Source organism: Microcaecilia unicolor, chromosome 1 (assembly GCF_901765095.1).
Source record: "Microcaecilia unicolor chromosome 1, aMicUni1.1, whole genome shotgun sequence".
Taxonomy (NCBI): domain Eukaryota; kingdom Metazoa; phylum Chordata; class Amphibia; order Gymnophiona; family Siphonopidae; genus Microcaecilia; species Microcaecilia unicolor.
In genome coordinates this window covers 644,590,894-644,611,998 of record NC_044031.1, presented here as the reverse complement: position 1 = coordinate 644,611,998, position 21,105 = coordinate 644,590,894, and the positions used below count along the sequence as shown (strand labels likewise).

The following is a 21,105-nucleotide window of genomic DNA, read 5'->3' as shown; positions in this document are numbered from 1 at the left end:
GGCTGCGTGTTTCTGACTTGGAACTGTTGGTTCAGCAGAGAGTGGTGGATGCCCCATGCTGGGGTGATAACCTTTTTGAAGAGAAGGTTGAGGTGGTCGTTGGCCAAATCAAAAAGCACACTGATACCATCTTTTCTTTCTCCCGCCAGGCGTCTTCTGCACCAGCCTCCTCAGTTAGAAGGTCTTTTGGCAAGTTGAAGAGGCGTGCCTCTACTCACAGAGATGTAGGTATGTCATTTCCTTTCACCAGCCTGCTCAGGCTCAACCCCAGTGCACTCGTTCTCATCAACAGCATGCCCCCAAGCAAGGGGTAAACTTTTGAATGGCTCGAACAGAGCATAGCCACTGTCAAAGTGTCCATATTGGACAACCTGCTGGTAGGAGGGAGGCTGAACTTTTTCCACAAAAGGTGGCCCCTTATCACCTCTGACCAGTGGGTTCTCCAAATTGCCCACCAAGAGCTCATTACTTCAGCTCTCAGCATGAGCAGGTACTTGCAGAGGAACTCTCTGCCCTTCTACAGGCCCATGCAGTTGAACCCATTCCACCAGGGAAACAAGGACAGGGATTCTATTCCAGGTTATTCCTTGTGCAAAAGAAGACAGGGGGGATGCGTCTCATCCTAGACCTAAGGGCCCTGAACAAATTCCTGGTCTCAGGATGGTTTCCCTGGGCATCCTTCACCCCATGATTCAGAAAAATGATTGGCTATGCTCTCTGGACTTAAAGGATGCATATACTCACATCCCGATACTTCCAGCCCACCGGAAGTATCTTCGATTTCGGCTGGGAACACATCACTACCAGTATTGTGTGTTGCCTTTTGCCCTTGTGTCAGTTCCCATAGTCTTTACCAAATGTCTAGCGGTAGTCGCAGCATTGCTATGCAGACTGAGAGTCCATGTGTTCCCTTACCTCGACGATTGGCTGGTGAAGAACACATTGGAGAACGGTGCTTGGGAATCCATGTGGAGAACTAGTTGGGTACTTGAAATACTTGGGTTCATTATAAACTACCCCAAGTCCCATCTTCACCGTGCACAACAATTGGAATTCATAGGAGTCCTGCTTGATACACAAAAGGTTTGAGCCTTCCTTCCAGTGCGGCAGACACTTTAGTCACATTGGCCTCTCAGGTTCAAGCCTCTCAACAGATCATGGCTCAGTAGATGTTGAGGTTGTTGGGCCACATGGCTTCCACAGTTTATGTAACACCCATGACACACCTTCACATGAGATCAGCCTAATAGACCCTAGCCTCCCAGTAGTACCAGTCTAGAGGAGACCTAGAAGATGTCATCTGAGTGTCTCCAGATCTTGTTCACTCTCTGCTCTGGTGGACTGTTCAATCCAATTTGACCCTGGGACTTCCATTCCAAATTCCTTAGCCACAAAAAGTGCTGACAACAGATGCATCTCTCCTCGGTTGGGCAGCTCATGTAGATGGGCTTTACACTTAGGCAGCATGGTCCCTCCAGGAAACAGGTCTTCAGGTCAATCCTCTGGAGCTTCGGGCAATCTGGAATGCTCAAAAGGCTTTCAGAGATCGGCTGTCCAACCAGGTTGCAATGTATTACATCAAAAAGCAGGGGAGCACTGGATCACGCCCTCTGTGTCAGGAGGCCATCCAGATGTGACACTGGGCTCGCTAACACAGTATGTTCCTCCGAGCCACTTATCTGGTGGGCAAAAACAACAGTCTGGCTGACAGACCGAGAAGAGTTATGCAACCGCACGAGTGGTATCTCAATATGGGCATTGCCCACAAGATCTTCCAAGAGTGAGGCATTCCCTCGGCGGATCTCTTTGCCACTCACCTGAATCACAAAGTCCCTCAGTTCTTTTCCAGGCTTCAGGCTCACGTCAAATGCCTTCCTCCTACATTGGGGGATCAGGTCTTCTGTATGCATATCCTCCCATTCCTCTTGTGGGGAAGTCTCTGCTGAAACTCAAGCAAGACCACAGGACCATGATCTTAATCACACCTTTCTGGCCTCGGCAGATCTTGTTCTCTCTTCTTCTGGAGTTATCCTCCAAAGAACCGTGGAGATTGGAGTGTTTTCTGACCATCATTACTCAGAACGAGGGATCTCTTCTACATCCCAACCGTCAGTCTCTGGCCCTCTTGGCCTGGATATTGAGAGTCTAGAATTTGCTTCTCTCGGTCTGTCAGAGGGTGTCTCCCTAGTCTTGCTGGCTTCCAGGAAAGATTCCACTAAGAGGTGTTATTCTTTCAAATGGAGGAGGTTTGCCATCTGGTGTGAGGGCAAGGCCCTAGATCATGTTTACTGTCCTACACAGTTCCTGCTTGAATACCTTCTGCACCTTTCCGAGTCTGGTCTCAAGACCAACTCCGTAATGGTACACCTCACTGCTATTAGCGCTTATCATCAGCGTGTAGAGGGTAAGCCCATCTCTGGACATCCTCTAGTTGTTTGCTTCATGAGAGGTTTGCTTTTGTCAAAGCCCCCTGTCAAACCTCCGCCTGTGTCATGGGACCTCAATGTCGTTCTCACCCAGCTGATGAGATTTCCTTTCAAGCCACTGAATTCCTGCCATCTGAAGTACTTGACCTGGAAGGTCATTTTTTTTTTTGTGGCTGTTACTTCAGCTCGTAGAGTCAGTGAGCTTCAGGCCTTAGTGGTGGATGCACCTTATACTAAGTTTCGTCACAACAGAGTAGTCCTCCACATGCACTCTAAGTTCCTGCCAAAGGTTGTGTCAGACTTCCATCTGAACCAGTTGATTGTCTTGCCAACATTTTTCCCCCGACCTCATGTTCATCTTAGCAACAGCACCTTGCACACCTTGGACTGCAAGCAAGCATTGACCTACTACATGAAGCGGACAAGGCCCTACAGACACTCTGCCCAACTTTTTGTTTCTTTTGATCCCAACAGAATGGGGGTTGCTATTAGGAAACGCACAATCTCTAATTGGCTGGTAGATTTCATTTCTTTCACTTATGCCTAGGCTGGGCTGACACTGGAAGGTCAGGTCAAGGCTCATAATGTCAGTCATGACTGCATCGTCAGCCCACGGGCGGACAGCCTCCATTGAAGAAATTTGCAAGGCTGCGACGTGGTCTTCAGTCCACACATTCACATCTCATTACTGCCTTGAGCAGGATACTCAATGTGATAGTTCGGGCAGTGTTGCAGAATCTGTTTGGTGTGTAGAATCCAACTCCACCCCCCTAGGCCCATTTTATTTTGTTCCAGGCTGCACTCTCACTCAGTTTGTATATAGTTTCAGGTTGATCTGAGTTATGTCCTCGCCATTGTGGGGTCCGGTTGACCAATGTTTGTTGTTTTGTGAGTCTGAATGCTAGGGATACCCCACTAGTGAGAATTAATGTCCTGCTTGTCCTCGGAGAAAGCGAAGTTACTTACCTGTAGCAAGTATTCTCCAAGGACAGTAGGGCTTATATCCTCACCAACCCTCCGACCTCCCGTAGGAGTTATCTCCTATTTTAATTTTTTTCTTGCTGTAGTATTTAACTGTGAGAAGGCGCCTGCTTGAGCAGCGGGAGGAAAGGCACCTGCACATGAGTGGTGGAGCGTGTCTCGCGCTCCACAAAAGCTCTTATGGTTTGTTATAAAGCCCGGACCAGGCAATGTGGTGCTGCATTACCCACTTGTGAGATATAAGCCCTGCTATCCTCGGAGAATGCCTGCAACATGTAAGTGACTTAACTATACAGCTGCTCCCTCCTCCCCCTGCAGCCCATCAGTCAGAAGAAACAACAGGAAGAAAGTCTCCACTGAAATGGATCAGACATGCTGCTCGCATGGTGATATCCATATCTTAACTCTATCTGGGCATATAGGCTTTGAAAGCTTACCACATCAGCTGGTCAATCAGTGCATCATTCAGGGATTCTGCTTTAATATTCTCTGTTTTGTTCCAAAGTGATGTGGAATTGATGCTGGCATATATGGTAGACCCCTGACATAGGTGATACATGCCAAAACAAAAGTCGTGTTGGATTAGCTTAACACCAGTTATATTACTTTTGCCAATAAACTTGTTATGGCACTAATTTGGATGTTTTGGCTGCTTCACCTCTTCATTTAATTGTTGCTCATCAGTCAGAGGCAGCCAGTCAATCAACTGTAGTAGCTCCTTCTTCCTCCTGCAGCCTATTGGTCATACACAGCTAACCAATAGGCTGCAGGAGGAGGCTGAGAAGTAGTTAGGATGCAGAAGCACTTTGTTCCTGCCTTCCCCTACTGTTCTGTAGCATGGAGCTTTCTTCTACAAATTTAATACATTAATGTATAGAATGTAGGGGGTGCCAAGGCATTCGCAGAGCTAGTGCCTATGACTGTGTAATACATGGGAAATTAGTCAAATTTTAATCTCTTGGAACTGGAAATAGGGCAGATTTTACAACTGTGGCTCAGTCCAGGTAGTTTTGGACTCAATTTGTTTTTTTAAATCATAGTCTCCAAATATTTTTAATGGTAGATCTGAGTAAACAGCTGAAAGCCCTGACTGCATTAAGAATCTAGTTTATTTGCTGTATTTATATTTGGATTTGAAAATATGGAAACAGGAGGCTTATTCAGAAGAGAGAATCTACCACTGAAGCATGTAATTTGGCTCATACATATCTGAATCATGACCTAGGAATTTGAAAATCATGCCCCTCTCTGCTTTTAATCAGCTGGACCTCATGCATCAGAAACTTACCTTTTAACATTGTGAAGTCTATCTTTTCTAGGTGAAAGCCTGCCTGACATTGTGCATTATCTGTGCCATCATCTCCTCTGTTGTGAATTTTTTCAACCTAGTGGATTTGCTGTTCCCCACCCCACAGTGGCGTTTCAAGTGTAACTATAATGAGTCTGCACTTGACTGCCAGAGGGGTACCATGCAGCATGTAAGTATCCTTCCAATCAGCATCAGCTAGCCAGATTCGATGAACTTTTATTTCTTCCCAACTTCATAAGCAATAAATATCTTAGCAGATGCTGCAGCCATGAAACACTTTATGTGATAGAATCCACTTGAAATGAGTTTATTTCAGATAGGCAGGCTATAAATGTTATATGCTAAAAATAAATAGAGAGCAAACTTCAAAAGGTGCAGCTCTATTACCTGAACCTGTGTTTACTGAAAAATGGGGACAATATGGTAGGAAGAAAGATGGATCTGTCCATCATATGAAATGTGAATTGAAGGGTTTTATAAGGAGCCTCTAGTGTATTTTTTTCTCCATAACAGGGGCTTAGCCAGACCTCGACGGGAGGGGGGCCAGAGCCCAAGGTGGAAGGGCACATTTTGGCCCGCCTCCCTGCCACTGCCCTCCCACCACCCAGGGGCGTAGCTACGGGTGGGCCTGGGTGGGCCCAGGCCCACGCAATTTCAGCCCAGGCCCGCCCAGCGCCAGCGCCAGCTCCCATTGCCGGCCACTGCTGCTTTTCCTGATGAGCAGCAGGGCCGGTGCTACAAAAAGAAGAAGCGCTCAGCTGACTGAGCTGAGCGCCAACGCATCGCTAAGGACGAGAAAAAATGTTTTTAAAAAAATGCGGCACCACAGGCAGCCTCGAAGCATTGGCTGCTGGCTCTGCAGGCTCCGCCCGTCTCTTACGTCACTGCCCCTGCTTCGCTCCAGGGGCAGTGACGTAAGAGACGGGTGGAGCCTGCAGAGCCAGCAGCCAATGCTTCGAGGCTGCCTGCGGTGCCGCGTTTTTTTAAAAACATTTTTTCTCGTCGAGTGAGTCGTCGTGGTCGTTTGCGTTGGCGCTCAGCTCAGTCAGCTGAGCGCTTCTTCTTTTGTAGCGCCGGCCCTGCTGCTCATCAGGAAAAGCAGCAGTGGCCGGCAATGGGAGCTGGGGCTGGTGGGCCTGAATCGGGAGAGGGAAATGGATGGCAGGATGGGGAGAAAGAGGGAAAATGGAAGGATGGGGAGAGAAAGAGGGAAAACAGATGGGAGGATGGCAGAAAAAGAGGGAAAATGGAAGATGGGGAGAGAAAGAGGGAAAACAGATGGGAGGATGGCAGAGAAAGAGGGAAAACGGAGGATGGGGAGAGAAAGAGGGAAAACAGATGGGAGGATGGCAGAGAAAGAGGGGAGATGGATGAAAGGATGCAGAGAAAAAGGGGAGAGACTGGAAGGATGTGAAGAGAGAAGGGACACTGAACAGAAAAGGGTAGAGAGATAGACACTGGTTAGAAGGAGGGAGAGAGACATTAGATGGAAGGATCAGGAGAGAGGGTAGATGGGTGGAAGGATGGGGAGAGAAAGAGGGAAGACGCTGGATGGAAGGGTAGGGAGAAAGAGGTGACACGATGGAAGGATGCAGAAAGAAAGAGGGGAGACTATTGGAAAGATGGGGAGAGAGAGGGGAGAGACTGGAAGGATGGAGAGAGAAAGAGGAGAGCTGCTGCATGGAAAGGGGAGTAGTGAAAGATTGGAGAATAAGAGGAAGGGGCATGGGGAGAACAAGGGTGAGAAAAAGATGAAAAGCCATAAGTAGATGAAGGAAATTAAAGAATGGATAGTAAGAATGAATTAAATCTGGACACAGAGAGAAGCAGAAAAATATTGAAGAAAGCAAAGAAAAAGGAGAGAAAAATGACAAATGGCCAGGAAACCCTGGCAGAAGAGTTAAGCAAAAACGAAGGAAAGCAGAATCTAGAGACTGGGAGCAACACAATGAGAAAAAGTAAATGGCCATACAACAAAGGTAAAGAAAATTTTATTTTTAATTTAGGATAAAGTAATATGGTGATAATAAAGTTTCAGAGACCAATACTTCCTTCCTTAGGTCAGGAGAGGATACTGTAACAGCATTATACTAACCTGAGGCAGGAGGTTTTGGCCTTTGAAAGCTCACTGAAAAGGATTAGGCTATTAAATAAATTGTCTGAAATCTGATGCACTGAAAAGCAGCACTTTACCCTGTGTGACAAATGCATCTGAGTGTGACTAAATTTTGCTGGGGGGGGGGGGGGGGGGTAGAGAGAAAATTTTGTGCCCACCCACTTTGGGTTCAGGCCCACCCAAAATTGGCAGTCTGGCTACGCCACCACCACTTCCGCCCCCTGCGGATGCTACCACCTCCCCGCTGCTGCCCCCCCTGCTGCTGATCCCCCCCCCCCATCGCCACTGTGAAAGTACCTTGGCTGGCGGGGGTCCCCAACCCCCACCAGCTAAAGTGTTTGTCCCATGCTGGTCTCACATTGCTTGGCGCCCTGTTCTGTTTTCAGTTGCTGCGCATGCTCGTTTTAATGAAACTGAACATGTGCGAGCCAATTTGGGGTGCCCAGTCCCCCATGGCCCCTAGCTACGCCACTGCTCTATAATATCTGAAGATAGAATAAAAAGTCCTAGTGAAAAGAGATGCTCATGTAGTCAGGTCTGTCTGGCAGGCTATGTACAGGATATTGGAAGCTGGATGTTCAGGTACCAGCTTTGTGGTTCAACATGGTGAGGGAAAGGTATTGAGTGTGAATTAAATAGCAACAGAATAACCCATGGAAGATAAAGATCAAATGGCTCATCCAGTCTGCCCATTTGAGATTTGTCCATTTTCCATAGATGTGGATATAAATTCCCAAATGAGGCCCAGCATCAACCCTCCCCTTACCCAGTTCACCTTTGTGTACTTGCACCAGATACGTCAACTACATCATCTTCAAGAGAAGCGAGACCTGCGAGAGTAACTTCTTATTTCAAGGTATCCCTTAGTGTAGCAAAACCTTAAATACCTTCAATGTGCTCAACCAGCTGCTAGACTCCTGCTGGGGGGACAAAATCTAGCAAACGTGAATTAGGCTGGCTTCCTGTTGAAAACAGGGATCAGAAAAATGTTTTGCATGATCCACAATGGCATTTGACTGGCAGTGCAGGGTTTGAGCTCTAAGCTGCTGGAAAATGCCAACTTAAGGTTTCCTTCCTTGAACCTGAAAAGATTGGCAAGAGGAAGGGGAAGATTAATTTATTTAATCAATTTATGACCCGCAAAAATATTGAATGTGACTTACATTAAAAACATAGGGGGTCTTTTACAAAGATGCGCTAGCGTTTTTAGTACATGCTAAATGCTAGAGACACCCATATATTTTATTTATTTACTTATTTTATTTATTCATAGTTGTATCCTAACGAACTAACGAACTATAGACCAGTAGCATCCATTCCCCTACTCACCAAAATAACAGAAGGCATGGTGACCAAACAACTCACAGAGTATCTAAACAAGTTCTCGTTACTGCACGATTCCCAGTCAGGATTTCGATCTAATCACAGCACGGAAACCGTACTAGTCACGCTTGTGTCCAAACTCAAACAACTGATAGCAAACGGCAACAACATACTACTGCTACAATTCGACATGTCAAGTGCATTCGATATGGTCGACCATGGTATTTTATTACACATTCTAGAATACTTTGGAATCGGAGGTAACGTTCTCAGATGGTTTAAGGGTTTCCTAACCACCCGCTCATATCAAGTGACATCAAACTTGACAACATCAGCCACATGGACACCTGAATGCGGAGTTCCACAGGGATCCCCCCTCTCACCGACCATATTCAACCTAATGATGACACCCTTGGCTAAGTTATTATCGAATCAGAATCTAAACCCATACATATATGCTGATGATATAACTATTTTTATCCCATTCAAACACGATGTAAGAGAAATTTCCGACGAAATCAACCAAATCCTACATATTATGAATTCCTGGGCAGATGCATTTCGACTGAAACTAAATGCCGAGAAAACCCAATGCCTGGTACTCACCTCGCAATACAACAAGAAGGAATTCACCACCATCAATACACCCAATCTAAGTCTACCAGTCTCAGACACCCTAAAAATCCTTGGAGTCACCATTGACCGACATTTAACACTGGAGAAGCATGCAAAAAACATAACTAAAAAAATGTTCCATTCAATGTGGAAACTAAAACGAGTCAGACCGTTTTCCCCAAGGAATGTCTTCCGATACCTGGTACAATCACTGGTACTTAGTCACCTGGACTATTGTAACTCACTCTACGCCGGTTGCAAAGAGCAAATACTCAAAAAACTCCAGACAGCCCAGAACACAGCAGCCAGGCTTATATTCGGCAAACCAAAATACGAAAGCGCAACACCCTCCGCGAAAAACTACACTGGCTCCCACTCAAAGAACGCATCACGTTCAAACTCTGTACCTTGGTCCATAAAATCATCCATGGTGACGCCCCAGCATACATGTCAGATCTAATAGAACTACCACCCAGAAATGCAAAAAAATCCTCCCGCACATTCCTCAATCTTCATCCTCCTAAATGCAAAGGCTTGAAATACAGATCGATGCATGCATCAACCTTTTCCTACACATGTACACAGCTCTGGAACTCACTGCCACGTAACCTGAAATCGTTCTACGAAGTGACCACTTTCCGCAAATTCCTGAAGACTTACCTCTTCGACAAAATATATCATAAAGAACATGCGTAACTCCACCCTCTTCAAGATACCCAAGAATGTTCTTTATGTCTTTTGCTTCCATACCTTCTTGTACCTAATGCCTTTGACTCTAACACTATCATGTATTTCACCATCATGTAACCAAAACTTCTGCTAAAACAATGTATACTCTTTTCTATTCCCAATATTATGTATTTCACCATCTTGTACCCAAAACTTGCTGTAAATCCAAATGTACATTCTTTTCTATTTCCAATATCCACGATGAAATGTAAGCCACATTGAGCCTGCAAAAAGGTGGGATAATGTGGGATACAAATGTAATAATAATAATAATAATATCCCACAATTATCCAAAAATGAATTTCAGTTCAAAGTGTCTTTCAGTTAACAGTTGTTAGAGATTGCATTGATTCAATTACATTTACAAGGTTATATGATGCTTTGTTTTACAGTGGTTGGCAAGATAACTATTAGGGGGTCTTTTACTAAAGCTTAGCTCAACTTATCTGCAGCAGGGCCCATATGAATAAAATGGGCACTGCTGCAGATAACTCGAGCTAAGCTTTAGTAAAAGACCCCCTTAGTGCATATGGAATACTCATTGGGTTTCTTGAGAAGGTATGTCTTAGTTCTTTTCTTAAATGAAAAGATGCATTACAGTTAGAGGTTGTGTTGTGTATTGTTGTTCCAGAATGATTAGTGCATATTTTACTCATAGAATTTCCTAAAGAGTTAGGTCTTTAGGTTTTTTCTGAACTGTAGGTAGTTCATGATGCTTTTTATGACTATGGGAATTGAGTTCCACCATTTTGAGACCAGGTAGCTAAATCTCACCGTGTAGATAGACTTTGTATAGTATGTTTTTGCAGTTGGGCAGGTGAAGTAGTAGGTCTCTGGTTCCTGGGTTTGGATTTCTTGGTGATAGTTTTATCATGTCTAGCATATAGTCAGGTGACATGCCAAACAATATTTTGAAGATGATTGTACTAGTTTTGAAAAATAGTCTGGCCTTGATTGGGAGCCAATGTAGCATTATGAGTAGTGGGGTTTCTCTATCATATTTCAACTTTTGAATATCAATCTCGCTGCAGAGTTTTGGACAGTCTGCAATAATCATAGTAGGTTTTCTGTACAACCTATGAATGCTGCATTACAGTAGTCTAGTTGGGACCATATCAGCATCTATACTATAAGACGGAATGATTGTCTGGGAAATAGTCTCTGATTCTTCTCAGTTTCCATAGTATTTCAAATTTTTTTGATGTGATTGCAGCAACTTGGTCTTCAAGGGTCAGATGTTTGTCAAGAATGATTCCTAATATTTTTATTTGTGTTTCGATTGTATAAGATGATTTATTATGAGGTTTTGGTAAGTGGTGAGATTGTGCTGGCTGGATAGAACCAGGAGTTTGGCTTTGTCACAGTTCAGTTTAAGTTTGACAGTTGTGGCCCAATTTTCCATGAGGTTGAGTCGTTATTTTGGCCTTATCCAGTATCTCTGTGATGCTGTTGATGAGAGGTATGCAGATGCTTTTTACGACACTTGATTTGTCTACTAGCAAGCTCATCACCAAAGGTCTTTCTAAAGACCCATACAACAGATCATCACATCACGTGCTACCTACTGCACATATCAGCTGTTCTTCCTGGCGTCTGAGACTCAATAAACGACACGTTATTGAGCAAGACTCCTGATGCTGGCCTGACGGCCGAAACACAACAGTTGTGTCGAGTCTTTTCATCAATAAACAAGCTTTTTAAGATTCTTGTCTCCAGGATTTGAATTTCCGTGGTCAAACATCCCACTCTCACTTATACTTGTGTTTTCCCGTGGGGAGTTCGAGTTCTCCGCTTGGCTGTGGATTCTTCTGATGGTGACATTGTCTGCATATATGAATGGGTTTAAACCCATTTTTTCCAGTTTCTTGCCAAGTGGAGACATCAGGTCATTGAATACTATTGGTGATATCGGGGAACCCTCAGGGACCTCACATTCAGGGATCTAGGAGGCTGAAAACTCATTGGACTTCTTGACAAGATAGGATCTAGTTCTTAGAAAACCACTGAACCAGGCTGCTACTGCTCTAGTTATTCCTATGTTGTCGAGCAGTGTCATAAGTATTATGTGATATACTAGGTCGAAGGCGTTGACATATCAAATTGTAGAAGTAGTATTGAATGGCCTTGGCTTATTATTCTTCTGAATTTTGTGATCAGGGTGGATATGACTGTTTCAGTGCTATAGCATGGTCTGAAGCCTGATTGAGAGCTGTAAAGGACTGAGTAGTGCATCAGGTATTCCATTAATTGTTGTGCTACTAGTCCCTCCATTGTTTTAGTCAGCAGTGGTATTGATGCCACTGGTCTATAATTAGTGAGTTCACTGATCTTTCTGGTGATATCTTTAGAGACTGGAGTGAGCATGATGTTGCCCTTGTCAGAGGGGAAATAGCCTTTCGAGAACATGTATTCTATGTGTTCAATTAAGCTTTTGATGAACCAATCTGGTTGGTTTTCCATCCTGTAGTTTGGGAAGCTGTGTAATAGGCTAATGCCATGTGCATATTTTGTCAGTAGTGCTTTAATTGAGCTGGTTGTTGGCAACTTGAAAGAGGACCAGATTCTGTCTGAGTTGATGTGGTCCTCGTTGATTTCACATTCGTGTAGGAAATCTATGAGTGTTGTTTGTGTTGCAGCTAGGTATGATCTTATTTTTATTACTTTTTCCTCAAAATATTGTGCAAGCTCATCTGCTGTTGGTGGCCTTTGTTTGACATTAGCAGAGCTTGTGTATTCAGTACATTTTTCATTAGTTCATATTTTTTTTTCATGTTTATCTCTTCTGGGCATACATATGTGCTGTAGTATTCCGCTTTGGCTCTTTTTATGATGTGTTTGTACTTGCTTACGGCTTTCCTCCATTTGGTTTTGTTCATGTCTGATTTGTTTTTGGACCATTTTCTTTCCATTTTTTTATCTCTAAAAGTTCCTTGTTGAAACAAAGGTGCTGTTGTTGTTGTTTCCTCTTTGTTTTCATTTTGAGTAGTGCTATTTCGTTTAGTGTGTTTCCACTTAATTCGTCCCAGTTTCTCATGAAGTGAATGTTAGTGGGTATTATGTTTGTTTGGTCATTCATCACTGTTGACCAGAAGCTATGGTTGTCGACTTTTCCTCTGATTAGGGCAGTGTGTGGTGTCCTTGGTTCTCTATTTTTGCTGTTCTCTTTCCATTGAAGTGTGAGTTTGTTATGGTCTGACCATGGCACCTCTACCCAGTTATGATTCTCTATTATATGGTTGTTATTGGTTAGGAACTTGTTAGCTAGTATGTCTAATTGATGACCTTTTACATGAGATAAGGTGGCTGGTACCTTTTTGAAGTTCCATTGGTTCAGGAAGTTTGTTAGAAGCCTGGTGTTGGCTTCATGTTGCTTGTTTAGATGTACATTGATATCACCTAGTAGAAGAACAATCAAGAAGTTTGTGCAAATGTTTGATATGATGTCCATGAAGTCGTCTTCGGTGTTGGACCATCTTTCAGGCGGGCTTTAGAAAAATACACCGCATGCTTGATCAGTTAATGTTGAGTCTGTAAAGAAGGATTTATATATTAAGACGACCCCGCCGCCTTTCTTTTTAGTTCTGTTGATGTGTGTTATTTTATATCCCGGCGGGCATAAGTCAAGCAGTACTGGGTTGGTGTACACATGGGTGAAGTCTTGCGGGACTCACTTATGCATATAACTTGTAGAATACTACCAAAGTCTATGATTTTCCACTTAACATTCCCATGCAAAGTTTTCTGAATCATAACAAAACTATCAATTAAAGAAATGGAAGGAAAAAACCTAATCAAGCTCCAACATTACTGTCTAATATTTTATAGTTTATTAAAAACTTGATATACTGCTAATGCAACAAAAGTTGGTCAAAGCGGTTAACAAAAGAATAAAATTACAAAAGAAAGTAGAACGTGGAAAAGAATGCTATTATTAAGAGGGCAGCAAACAATCATTCAAGGGAGGGGTACAGAGGTAGGGTGGGGAGATTTGGGTGCCTGACTCTGCAACAGAGCTGTATAATCATCATTGACATAAAAATCATTCCATCCTTCAACATGCTTCTTTACTTGAAAAAGTTTTATAAGTACAGCACTTATTTTTTAAGCATAACAAGCTCCCAGCTCAATATAAATCAAGTCCACGGTCGACGTTGACCAGTGTTTCACTAAGCTGCTTCAGGGCTCTTTTAGTTGCATCTTCTTCATGTGCTAGTACTACTACTACTACTACTATTTAACATTTCTAAAGTGCTACCAGGGTTGCGCAGCACTGTACAATTAACAAAGAAGGACAGTCCCTGCTCAAAGGAGCTTACAATCTAAAGGACAAAAAGTGCAGTCAATCAAGATTGAGGCAGTCTAGATTTCCTGGATAGAGGTACAATGGTTAGGTGCCGAAAGCGACATTGAAGCGGTGGGCTTTGAGCAAGGATTTGAAGATGGGTAGGATGGGGGCTTGGCGTATGGGCTCAGGGAGTTTATTCCACACATAGGGTGAGGCGAGGCAGAAAGGGCAGAGTCTGGAGTTGGCGGTGGTGGTACTTAAAGAGTTTGGGTCCTGGATGGACCATGCAGGTCTTTATCTGCCATCATCTACTAAGTTACTATGTAAGAGAGAAGCACCAACCTGGAGCTTATCTACAGAAGAAGATACTGTGGGGAAAAGAGTCCCATGTGAAGAGAAAACTTTGTGGGAAAAGGTCCCACAGAGGAGGGAGAGCCCTTGTAAAACTCAATAGAAGAGAATAGTTTTGCACATACGCAGGAAACCCCTGACCTTGAAAAGACTGATAATTGTTTGAAAGAGATCACAGACACAGTGGAAGGAGATGTATAATGTATGACTATATTGAACAATGTACAACTTCAAGAAAGAAAGACCATCTCAAAGCAAGATTTGGTTTGAACAAGTCTTCAGTAAAATTAGTTGAAGCACCCCATATCAGCCTCTGGTGAAGGGACATCTATGCCTTGGCCTTTTAGGGAAATCCTTCCCCCCTACCCTCACTCCCCAGAGAGAACCTGCTTCCTTGACAGAGTGTGCATGTGCTAGGCGAAAGGAGGGAGAGATCCAGGATAGAATATGATGTTAGGAGGGCCTTGAGGTATGAGTTCCCATATAGACTGCTCCAAGATAAGGTACGCCTCCCCAGCACCACCTTATGTTCCAAAGGATCTCCTTACTTATATTTCCTGGTTGTAGACATGTGGCATGCTTTCCAAAACACAAGTACTTTCCAAGCAGTGTCACAATTCTGCCCTGGAACCAATGGCAGCCTCATGAAGAAGTCAGTCAGCAGCTCCCTGCTTCATGTTGAATCTCTTTCTTTATGTATCCATCTTGTACTCTTCTTTCCATTTTGCTGTCTCTCTCTGGCTAGATAATAGGTCTCACTGTCCCAGTTATAACCAGAGGACCCAACCATAGGAGTCTCTCATCGTGGGCTGTATTACACATTTATTTAACCATAGAGTTCTTTTTTGCACAAAAAAATAGGTTTCCATCTCACCATTCTGCCCCCCATATCAGTTCTTCTTTTCTACTTCAGGCTCTGCACACAGTATCATCCAAGGCATGGATTGATTTAGCTGAATTTCTATTTGCTTTCATTGGCAGGTGCACTGCAGTAGTAGCCGAATTTTCCTCTTGGTTCTCAATTTTGTTGGGACGTGCATCGTTATTACCCTTTCAGGATTTGGCTGCAGAACTGTGTGTCACAACAACTCAGAGGATAACATGGTAATTCTAGATTGATTATATGCCTTGCTTTTTTATAGGACTGTCCTCGATTATAAAGATTTTGTCCAAGAATAGGGCATTCAGTTGTTCTGTTTTTTTTTATTTAGACCATGGATGAAAAGACAAATTTGGTAGAATTTAATTCACAACATAAATAGACAAATCTAAGTTTTAAAAGAAAGGGGGGGGGGGGGTTGAACATGGTGTGATGACCTGCTGCTTCTCCTCTTTCACTTTCATCATTCCTTCTATCCCTTTTTCCCTCTCTTTGCCTATCTCATCTGATTCTCTTCACCAATTCCCTTCCATTTCTTTCTATTTCCTGCCAAGTTTTCTATCTCCCCCTTATTTCACTCTGTTACTCCCCCCACTTCCATGCCTTCAAAATTCCACTCCATCTTTTCCCTTAAGTTCCTTTTCATCTCCTTCTCTTTCCCTCCAAAGTTCCTCTCCATGTCTTCCTTATCCATTTGGATTCTATTCTTTGGATTCCTATTTTTTTATTTTTATTTATTTATTGCATTTCTATCCCACATTTTCCCACCTATTTGCAGGCTCAATGTGGCTTACAATGAGTCGTTATTGGTAAATAAAGATTGAGATAACAGTTATTGTTGCATAAAGGCCGTGAATAACACGATCAAGAATATAGTCAAGCATTTGGATACAGAGTACATTCCTGATGTGAATAACATTGTAAAGAATATAAAATAAGCACTTATAGTAAGAAGACATTTCTGATATAGGTATGGTGGCGATGAGTTGTAATTATATCAGATGATCTTTGTGGTATGCCTTGTTGAAGAGGTGGGTCTTTAAGGATTTACGAAAGTTTGTTTGTTCCCAGATGGTTTTTACTTTGCTTGGTAATGCGTTCCATATTCGTGTGCTCAGGTAAGAAAAGTTTGATGCGTGCATTAGTTTGTATTTGAGACCTTTACAGCTGGGGAAGTGGAGGTTGAGGAATGTTCAAGAAGATCTTTTAGCGTTTCTGGGTGGCAAGTCTATTAGGTCTGACATGTAGGTTGGGGCCTCTCCATGAATGATTTTATGAGTTAGAGAGCATACTTTGAACGCGATACGTTCTTTGAGTGGAAGCCAATGTAGTTTTTCCCTTAAGGGTGTAGCACTTTCATATTTTGTTTTACCGAATATGAGTCTGGCTGCGGTGTTCTGGGCGGTTTGGAGTTTCTTTATGATTTGTTCTTTACATCTGACGTATAATGCATTGCAGTAGTCTAGGTGACTAAGCACTAATGACTGTACCAGGTTGCGAAAGATGGTCCTTGGGAAGAAAGGTCTTATTCTTTTTAGTTTCCACATTGAATGGAACATCTTCTTAGTTGTATTTTTCGCATGATTTTCAAGTGTAATATATCGATCAATGGTGACTCCAAGGATTTTCAATGTGTCCGAGACGGGAAGGGACAAGTCTGGTGTGTTTATATTGGTGAATTTGTTCATGTTATGTTGTGAGGTGATTATAAGGCATTGTGTTTTTCTGCATTGAGTTTCAGCTGGAATGCATCTGCCCATGAATGCATAATATGGAAGCTTTGGTTTACGTCGTTAGAATTTTCCTTTAAATCATTTTTGAATGGGATGTAGATCGTTATGTCATCTGCATGTATATATGGGTTGAGATTTTGGTTGGATAGTAGTTTGGCCAGGGGTGTCATCATTAGGTTGAAGAGGGTCGGCGAGAGAGGAGATCCCTGGGGGACTCCACATTCAGGTGTCCATATGGCTGAGGTATTCGAGTTAGATACCACTTGGTATGATCGTGTGGTTAGGAAGCCTTTGAACCAATTGAGAACATTACCTCCAATTCCGAAGTATTCAAGGATATGTAGTAGTATTCCATGATCAACCTTATCGAAGGCGCTGGACATATCGAATTGTAGAAGAAGAATGTTTTTGCTGGTTGCAATCACTTGTTTAAATTTTGACATGAGGGTAACTAGAACTGTTTCGGTGCTGTGGTTGGATTGGAATCCTGACTGAGAGTCAAGGAGTATTGAAAATTTGTTTAAGTAGTTAGTGAGCTGTTTGGTCACTATACCTTCCATTACTTTGGTTATCAGAGGAATAGATGCTACTGGACGGTAGTTGGTTAAGTCGCTTGTACTTTTCTTTGCATCTTTGGGTATTGGGGTGAGTAAGATATTTCCTTTGTCCTGTGGGAAGAATCCGTTTTGTAACATGTGGTTCAGGTGCTCTGTGAGGTCGGATATGAACTGTTGAGGTGCTGTCTTTATTAGGTTGTTGGGACATATGTCTAGGTTACAATGAGACTTGGCGAACCTTTTGAGTGTTTGGGAGATGGTATCATCCGATAATGTGTCGAAGTTGGTCCAGGTTCTGTCCGTCGGGTATTCACCAGGATTTGGGTCTAGACAGTCGAGTAGTTTTGTGTAATCAATGGTATTGGCAGGTATTTTGAGTCGTAATTTTATGATTTTCTCGTTGAAGTATCTCGCAAGGTCTTCTGCTGCCGGTGTGTCTGTGTTGTTAGAGGTCACCGATGTAGTATCTAGTAATTTGCTCACGAGTTGGAAGAGTTTATGTGTGTCCTTATAATCTAATCCATTTTATTTTTGTAATATAATCTTTTAGTTTGTCTTATGGTGTATTTGTATTTTCGTTGGAGTTGCTTCCAGGCGCTGTCTTCTCTGTCTCTTCTCTTTCCCTTTCTCCAGAGTTCTGAACATCTCCTCTCTTTCCTCTGTCCCTCTCTATCACTCCTAGGTTCCTCTCCATCTTCCCCTCCCCTACCTCAGGTACTTCATAACCTCAAATTCCATCCTTAAAATACTATTTCTTCTTCCCTTCACGTTCCTCTGCTCTTGGATTCCTTTTTGTGTCTCACTTCCTTTCTTTTTGAGTCTTCTTTATCCCTTCCCTCCTCCCAGCATGTTTCTATCTGTCCATCCTTTGCGACGGGTTACTCTCAGTTTCATAGTGGTATAGACCTATAGGCCAAGTAGTAGCAGGCCAGCAGGGTGGGGAGATAAGTTCATGCTCTTTATCCATGGCGAGGCTTCCTTTGTAATAGGAAGCCAAGGAGAGGGAGAAAGAATAGCTGTACAGACTTGGGAGTGCATATATACTGTGTTCCCAGTTTGATGACTTGCTGTTATTGCCACTGGTCTCACTGCCAAACAGAAGGGGAGGAAGGTGGCCATTTTAAATGTGGTATGGGGGTGGCCTGTGTTCTATCTGTAGCTGCCCTTTATACAGCTGCAGAAACTCAGTAATTATGAAGGGCCTTCGTCAGCTGTTGAGGCAGAAAACTAGTACCGTGGAGGGGCGTGTTAATGGTAGTAGGGTTTCTCAAACAGAAAAGTATCATGAGAACTTCTGACATGGGACAGCTAAAGGGAGAATCCTTTCCTCAGAAGGTAGTGGTATCCACTGCTCCAAAGCTTAGAGATTCTAACTCCTGTCCAGAAAACACACTGCCAACTATTACAATATATGCTAGCCTTACACACATTTACTGAATGGCACAAGACTGGCTTTATACATTAGAATTAAGAACATAAGAATAGTTATACTGGTCAGACCAGTGGTCCATCTAGCCCAGTATCCTGTTTCCATTAGTGGCCAAGCCAGGTTACAAGTACCATTTCATGCTACCAATCCCAGGAGAAGCAGGTACTTCCTCATGTCTGTGTCAACAACAGACTATGGACTTTTCCTCCAGGAAGTTGTTCAAACCTTTTTAAACCCTGATACGCTAACTGCTGTTACCACATCCTCTCGTAATGAGTTCCAGAGCTTAAAAAAATGTCTTCCTATTTCTTTTAAAAGTATTTCCATATAACTTCATTGAGGGCCCCTTTTACTAAGCCACGTGTCTACGCGCGCCAAAATGGACTTACCGCCTGACTACCATGTGGCACTTGCGCTAATTTCATTTTTTGGCACGCGGACAAGCGCCAAGTGGCATCTGATGTGCGTAGGTTATTACCATCCAAATTCTTTACCGTTAGGTCCATGGCTGGCGGTAAGGTCTCAGACCCAAAATGGACATGCGACAATTTTGATTTTGCCACATGTCCATTTTCGGCAAAAATTTTAAAAAGGCATTTTTTTTAGGTGTGCTGAAAAATAATTCTGCACGCGCCCAAAATCCGCGCCTACACTACCGCTGGCCACTTTTTACTGTGGCTTCATAAAAGGACCCCTGAGTGTCTCCTACAATTAAAGATCTGCAAACATTGGATGGACTTTGCCTTGCTTATATAGGAGGTAAGATGTGACCAACACAATAAGGTGAGTTGCTCTTTACTTTCCCTGTTATTCTAAATCTCTCTGTTTTTATCATTTTATTTAGCACATAGATGTCCTGAAAAATCCCTCAAGTCTGCCAGAGACTGCAGCATCTGACACTCCCCAGGATTGATGAGACCACGCTGGAAGGGATAAATGGGCAAACAGTCCTCTGCATGCAAAGCTATAATTAAATTGCAATCAAGGCCTAATATTTTGTGATCCACAGTTTTTGTGAAATTGTGATCTAAGTAGGGCTTGATCAATCAGCTACTGACGTCCAGTGAACCATTGATCAACTATATCCAGAAATTTTGTCTGTCTTGCCCGCTGTTGAGCTACAGCTATGAAAGTTGATTCTGCAGTGTATTGAAGGCTCTATTTATGGGTGTTTCATGGGATAGAGGGGGAAGGGTGGGCAAGTGTGTGAAAATGATAGAGAATCCAAGCAGGAGAGATATAGCAGGCTACCAAATGCTTTGTCATTGTCAGTTGATGATGGAACATTCTGGCCACAGCTCCAGAAAACGAATGCCAATCAAAGTGTAACAGTAGGAGGTAGATTCAGAGTTTTTAATCCAATAGGATTCAACTGTGAGCTTATGGAGAAAAGTATAAAATCTGAGGAGAGGAGCCATGTTCTTTGTCTCCAAGAAGAGGTTCAGATAGCAGATACCAGATAGGAGGTACCAGGGTACAAATTGTATCACAGCGATAGGGTGGATCAAATTGGTGGAGGGGTAGCATTATATGTTAAGAAGGGCCTTGAATCGAATAAACTAAAACTTCTGCATGACACATCTTGGAATCCCTATGGATAGAAATTCCATGTGTAAAGGGGAAAAGAATAGTGATAGGAGTATACTACCGTCCACCTGGCCAGGGTGAACAGACAGATGCAGAAATTAGGAAAGCTAACAAACTGGGGAACACAATAATAATGAGTGATTTCAATTACCCTGACATTGACTCGGTAAATGTAACATCAGCGTATACTGAAACTGAACATGTCCAAGACCGAGCTTATCGTCTTTCCACCAAAACCCACTTCTCCTCTTCCTCCACTTTCTATCTCAGTTGATAACACCCTCATCCTCCCCGTCTCATCTGCCCGCAACCTCGGAGTCATCTTTGACTCCTCTCTCTCCTTCTCTGCGCATATCCAGCAGATAGCCAAGACCTGTCGCTTCTTCCTCTTTAACATCAGCAAAATTCGCCCTTTCCTCTCTGAACACACCACCCGAACTCTCGTCCACGCTCTCATTACCTCTCGCCTGGACTACTGCAACTTACTCCTCACCGGCCTCCCACTTAGCCATCTATCCCCCCTTCAGTCTGTTCAGAACTCTGCTGCACGTCTCATATTCCGCCAGAACCGATATACTCATATCACCTCTCTCCTCAGGTCACTTCACTGGCTTCCGATCAGATACCGCATTCAATTCAAGCTTCTCCTTCTTACCTACAAATGCACTCAGTCTGCTGCCCCTCACTATCTTTCTACCCTCATCTCACTATCTTTCTACCCTCATCTCCCCTTACGTTCCCACCCGTAACCTCCGTTCACAGGATAAATCCCTCCTCTCAGTAC

The 21,105-nt window shown here is 43.3% G+C and overlaps 1 protein-coding gene across 4 annotated transcripts in view; it reads left to right on the top strand.

The window, feature by feature from the left end:
• LOC115482348 (membrane-spanning 4-domains subfamily A member 4A-like) overlaps window positions 1–20,380 on the top strand; it is a 32,899-nt gene extending 12,519 nt beyond the window's left edge. For 3 of the 4 annotated variants that reach the window (XM_030222086.1, XM_030222078.1, XM_030222069.1), the window contains exons 5-7: window positions 4,727–4,885; window positions 15,117–15,239; window positions 19,579–20,380. In XM_030222086.1, the coding sequence (XP_030077946.1) occupies window positions 4,727–4,885; window positions 15,117–15,239; window positions 19,579–19,647 (351 nt within the window). In that variant the 3' untranslated portion in view covers window positions 19,648–20,380. The remainder of the gene's footprint in view (window positions 1–4,726; window positions 4,886–15,116; window positions 15,240–19,578) is intronic. The other variant, XM_030222092.1, reaches the window with a different exon arrangement.
• Window positions 20,381–21,105: the final 725 nt, after the last annotated feature.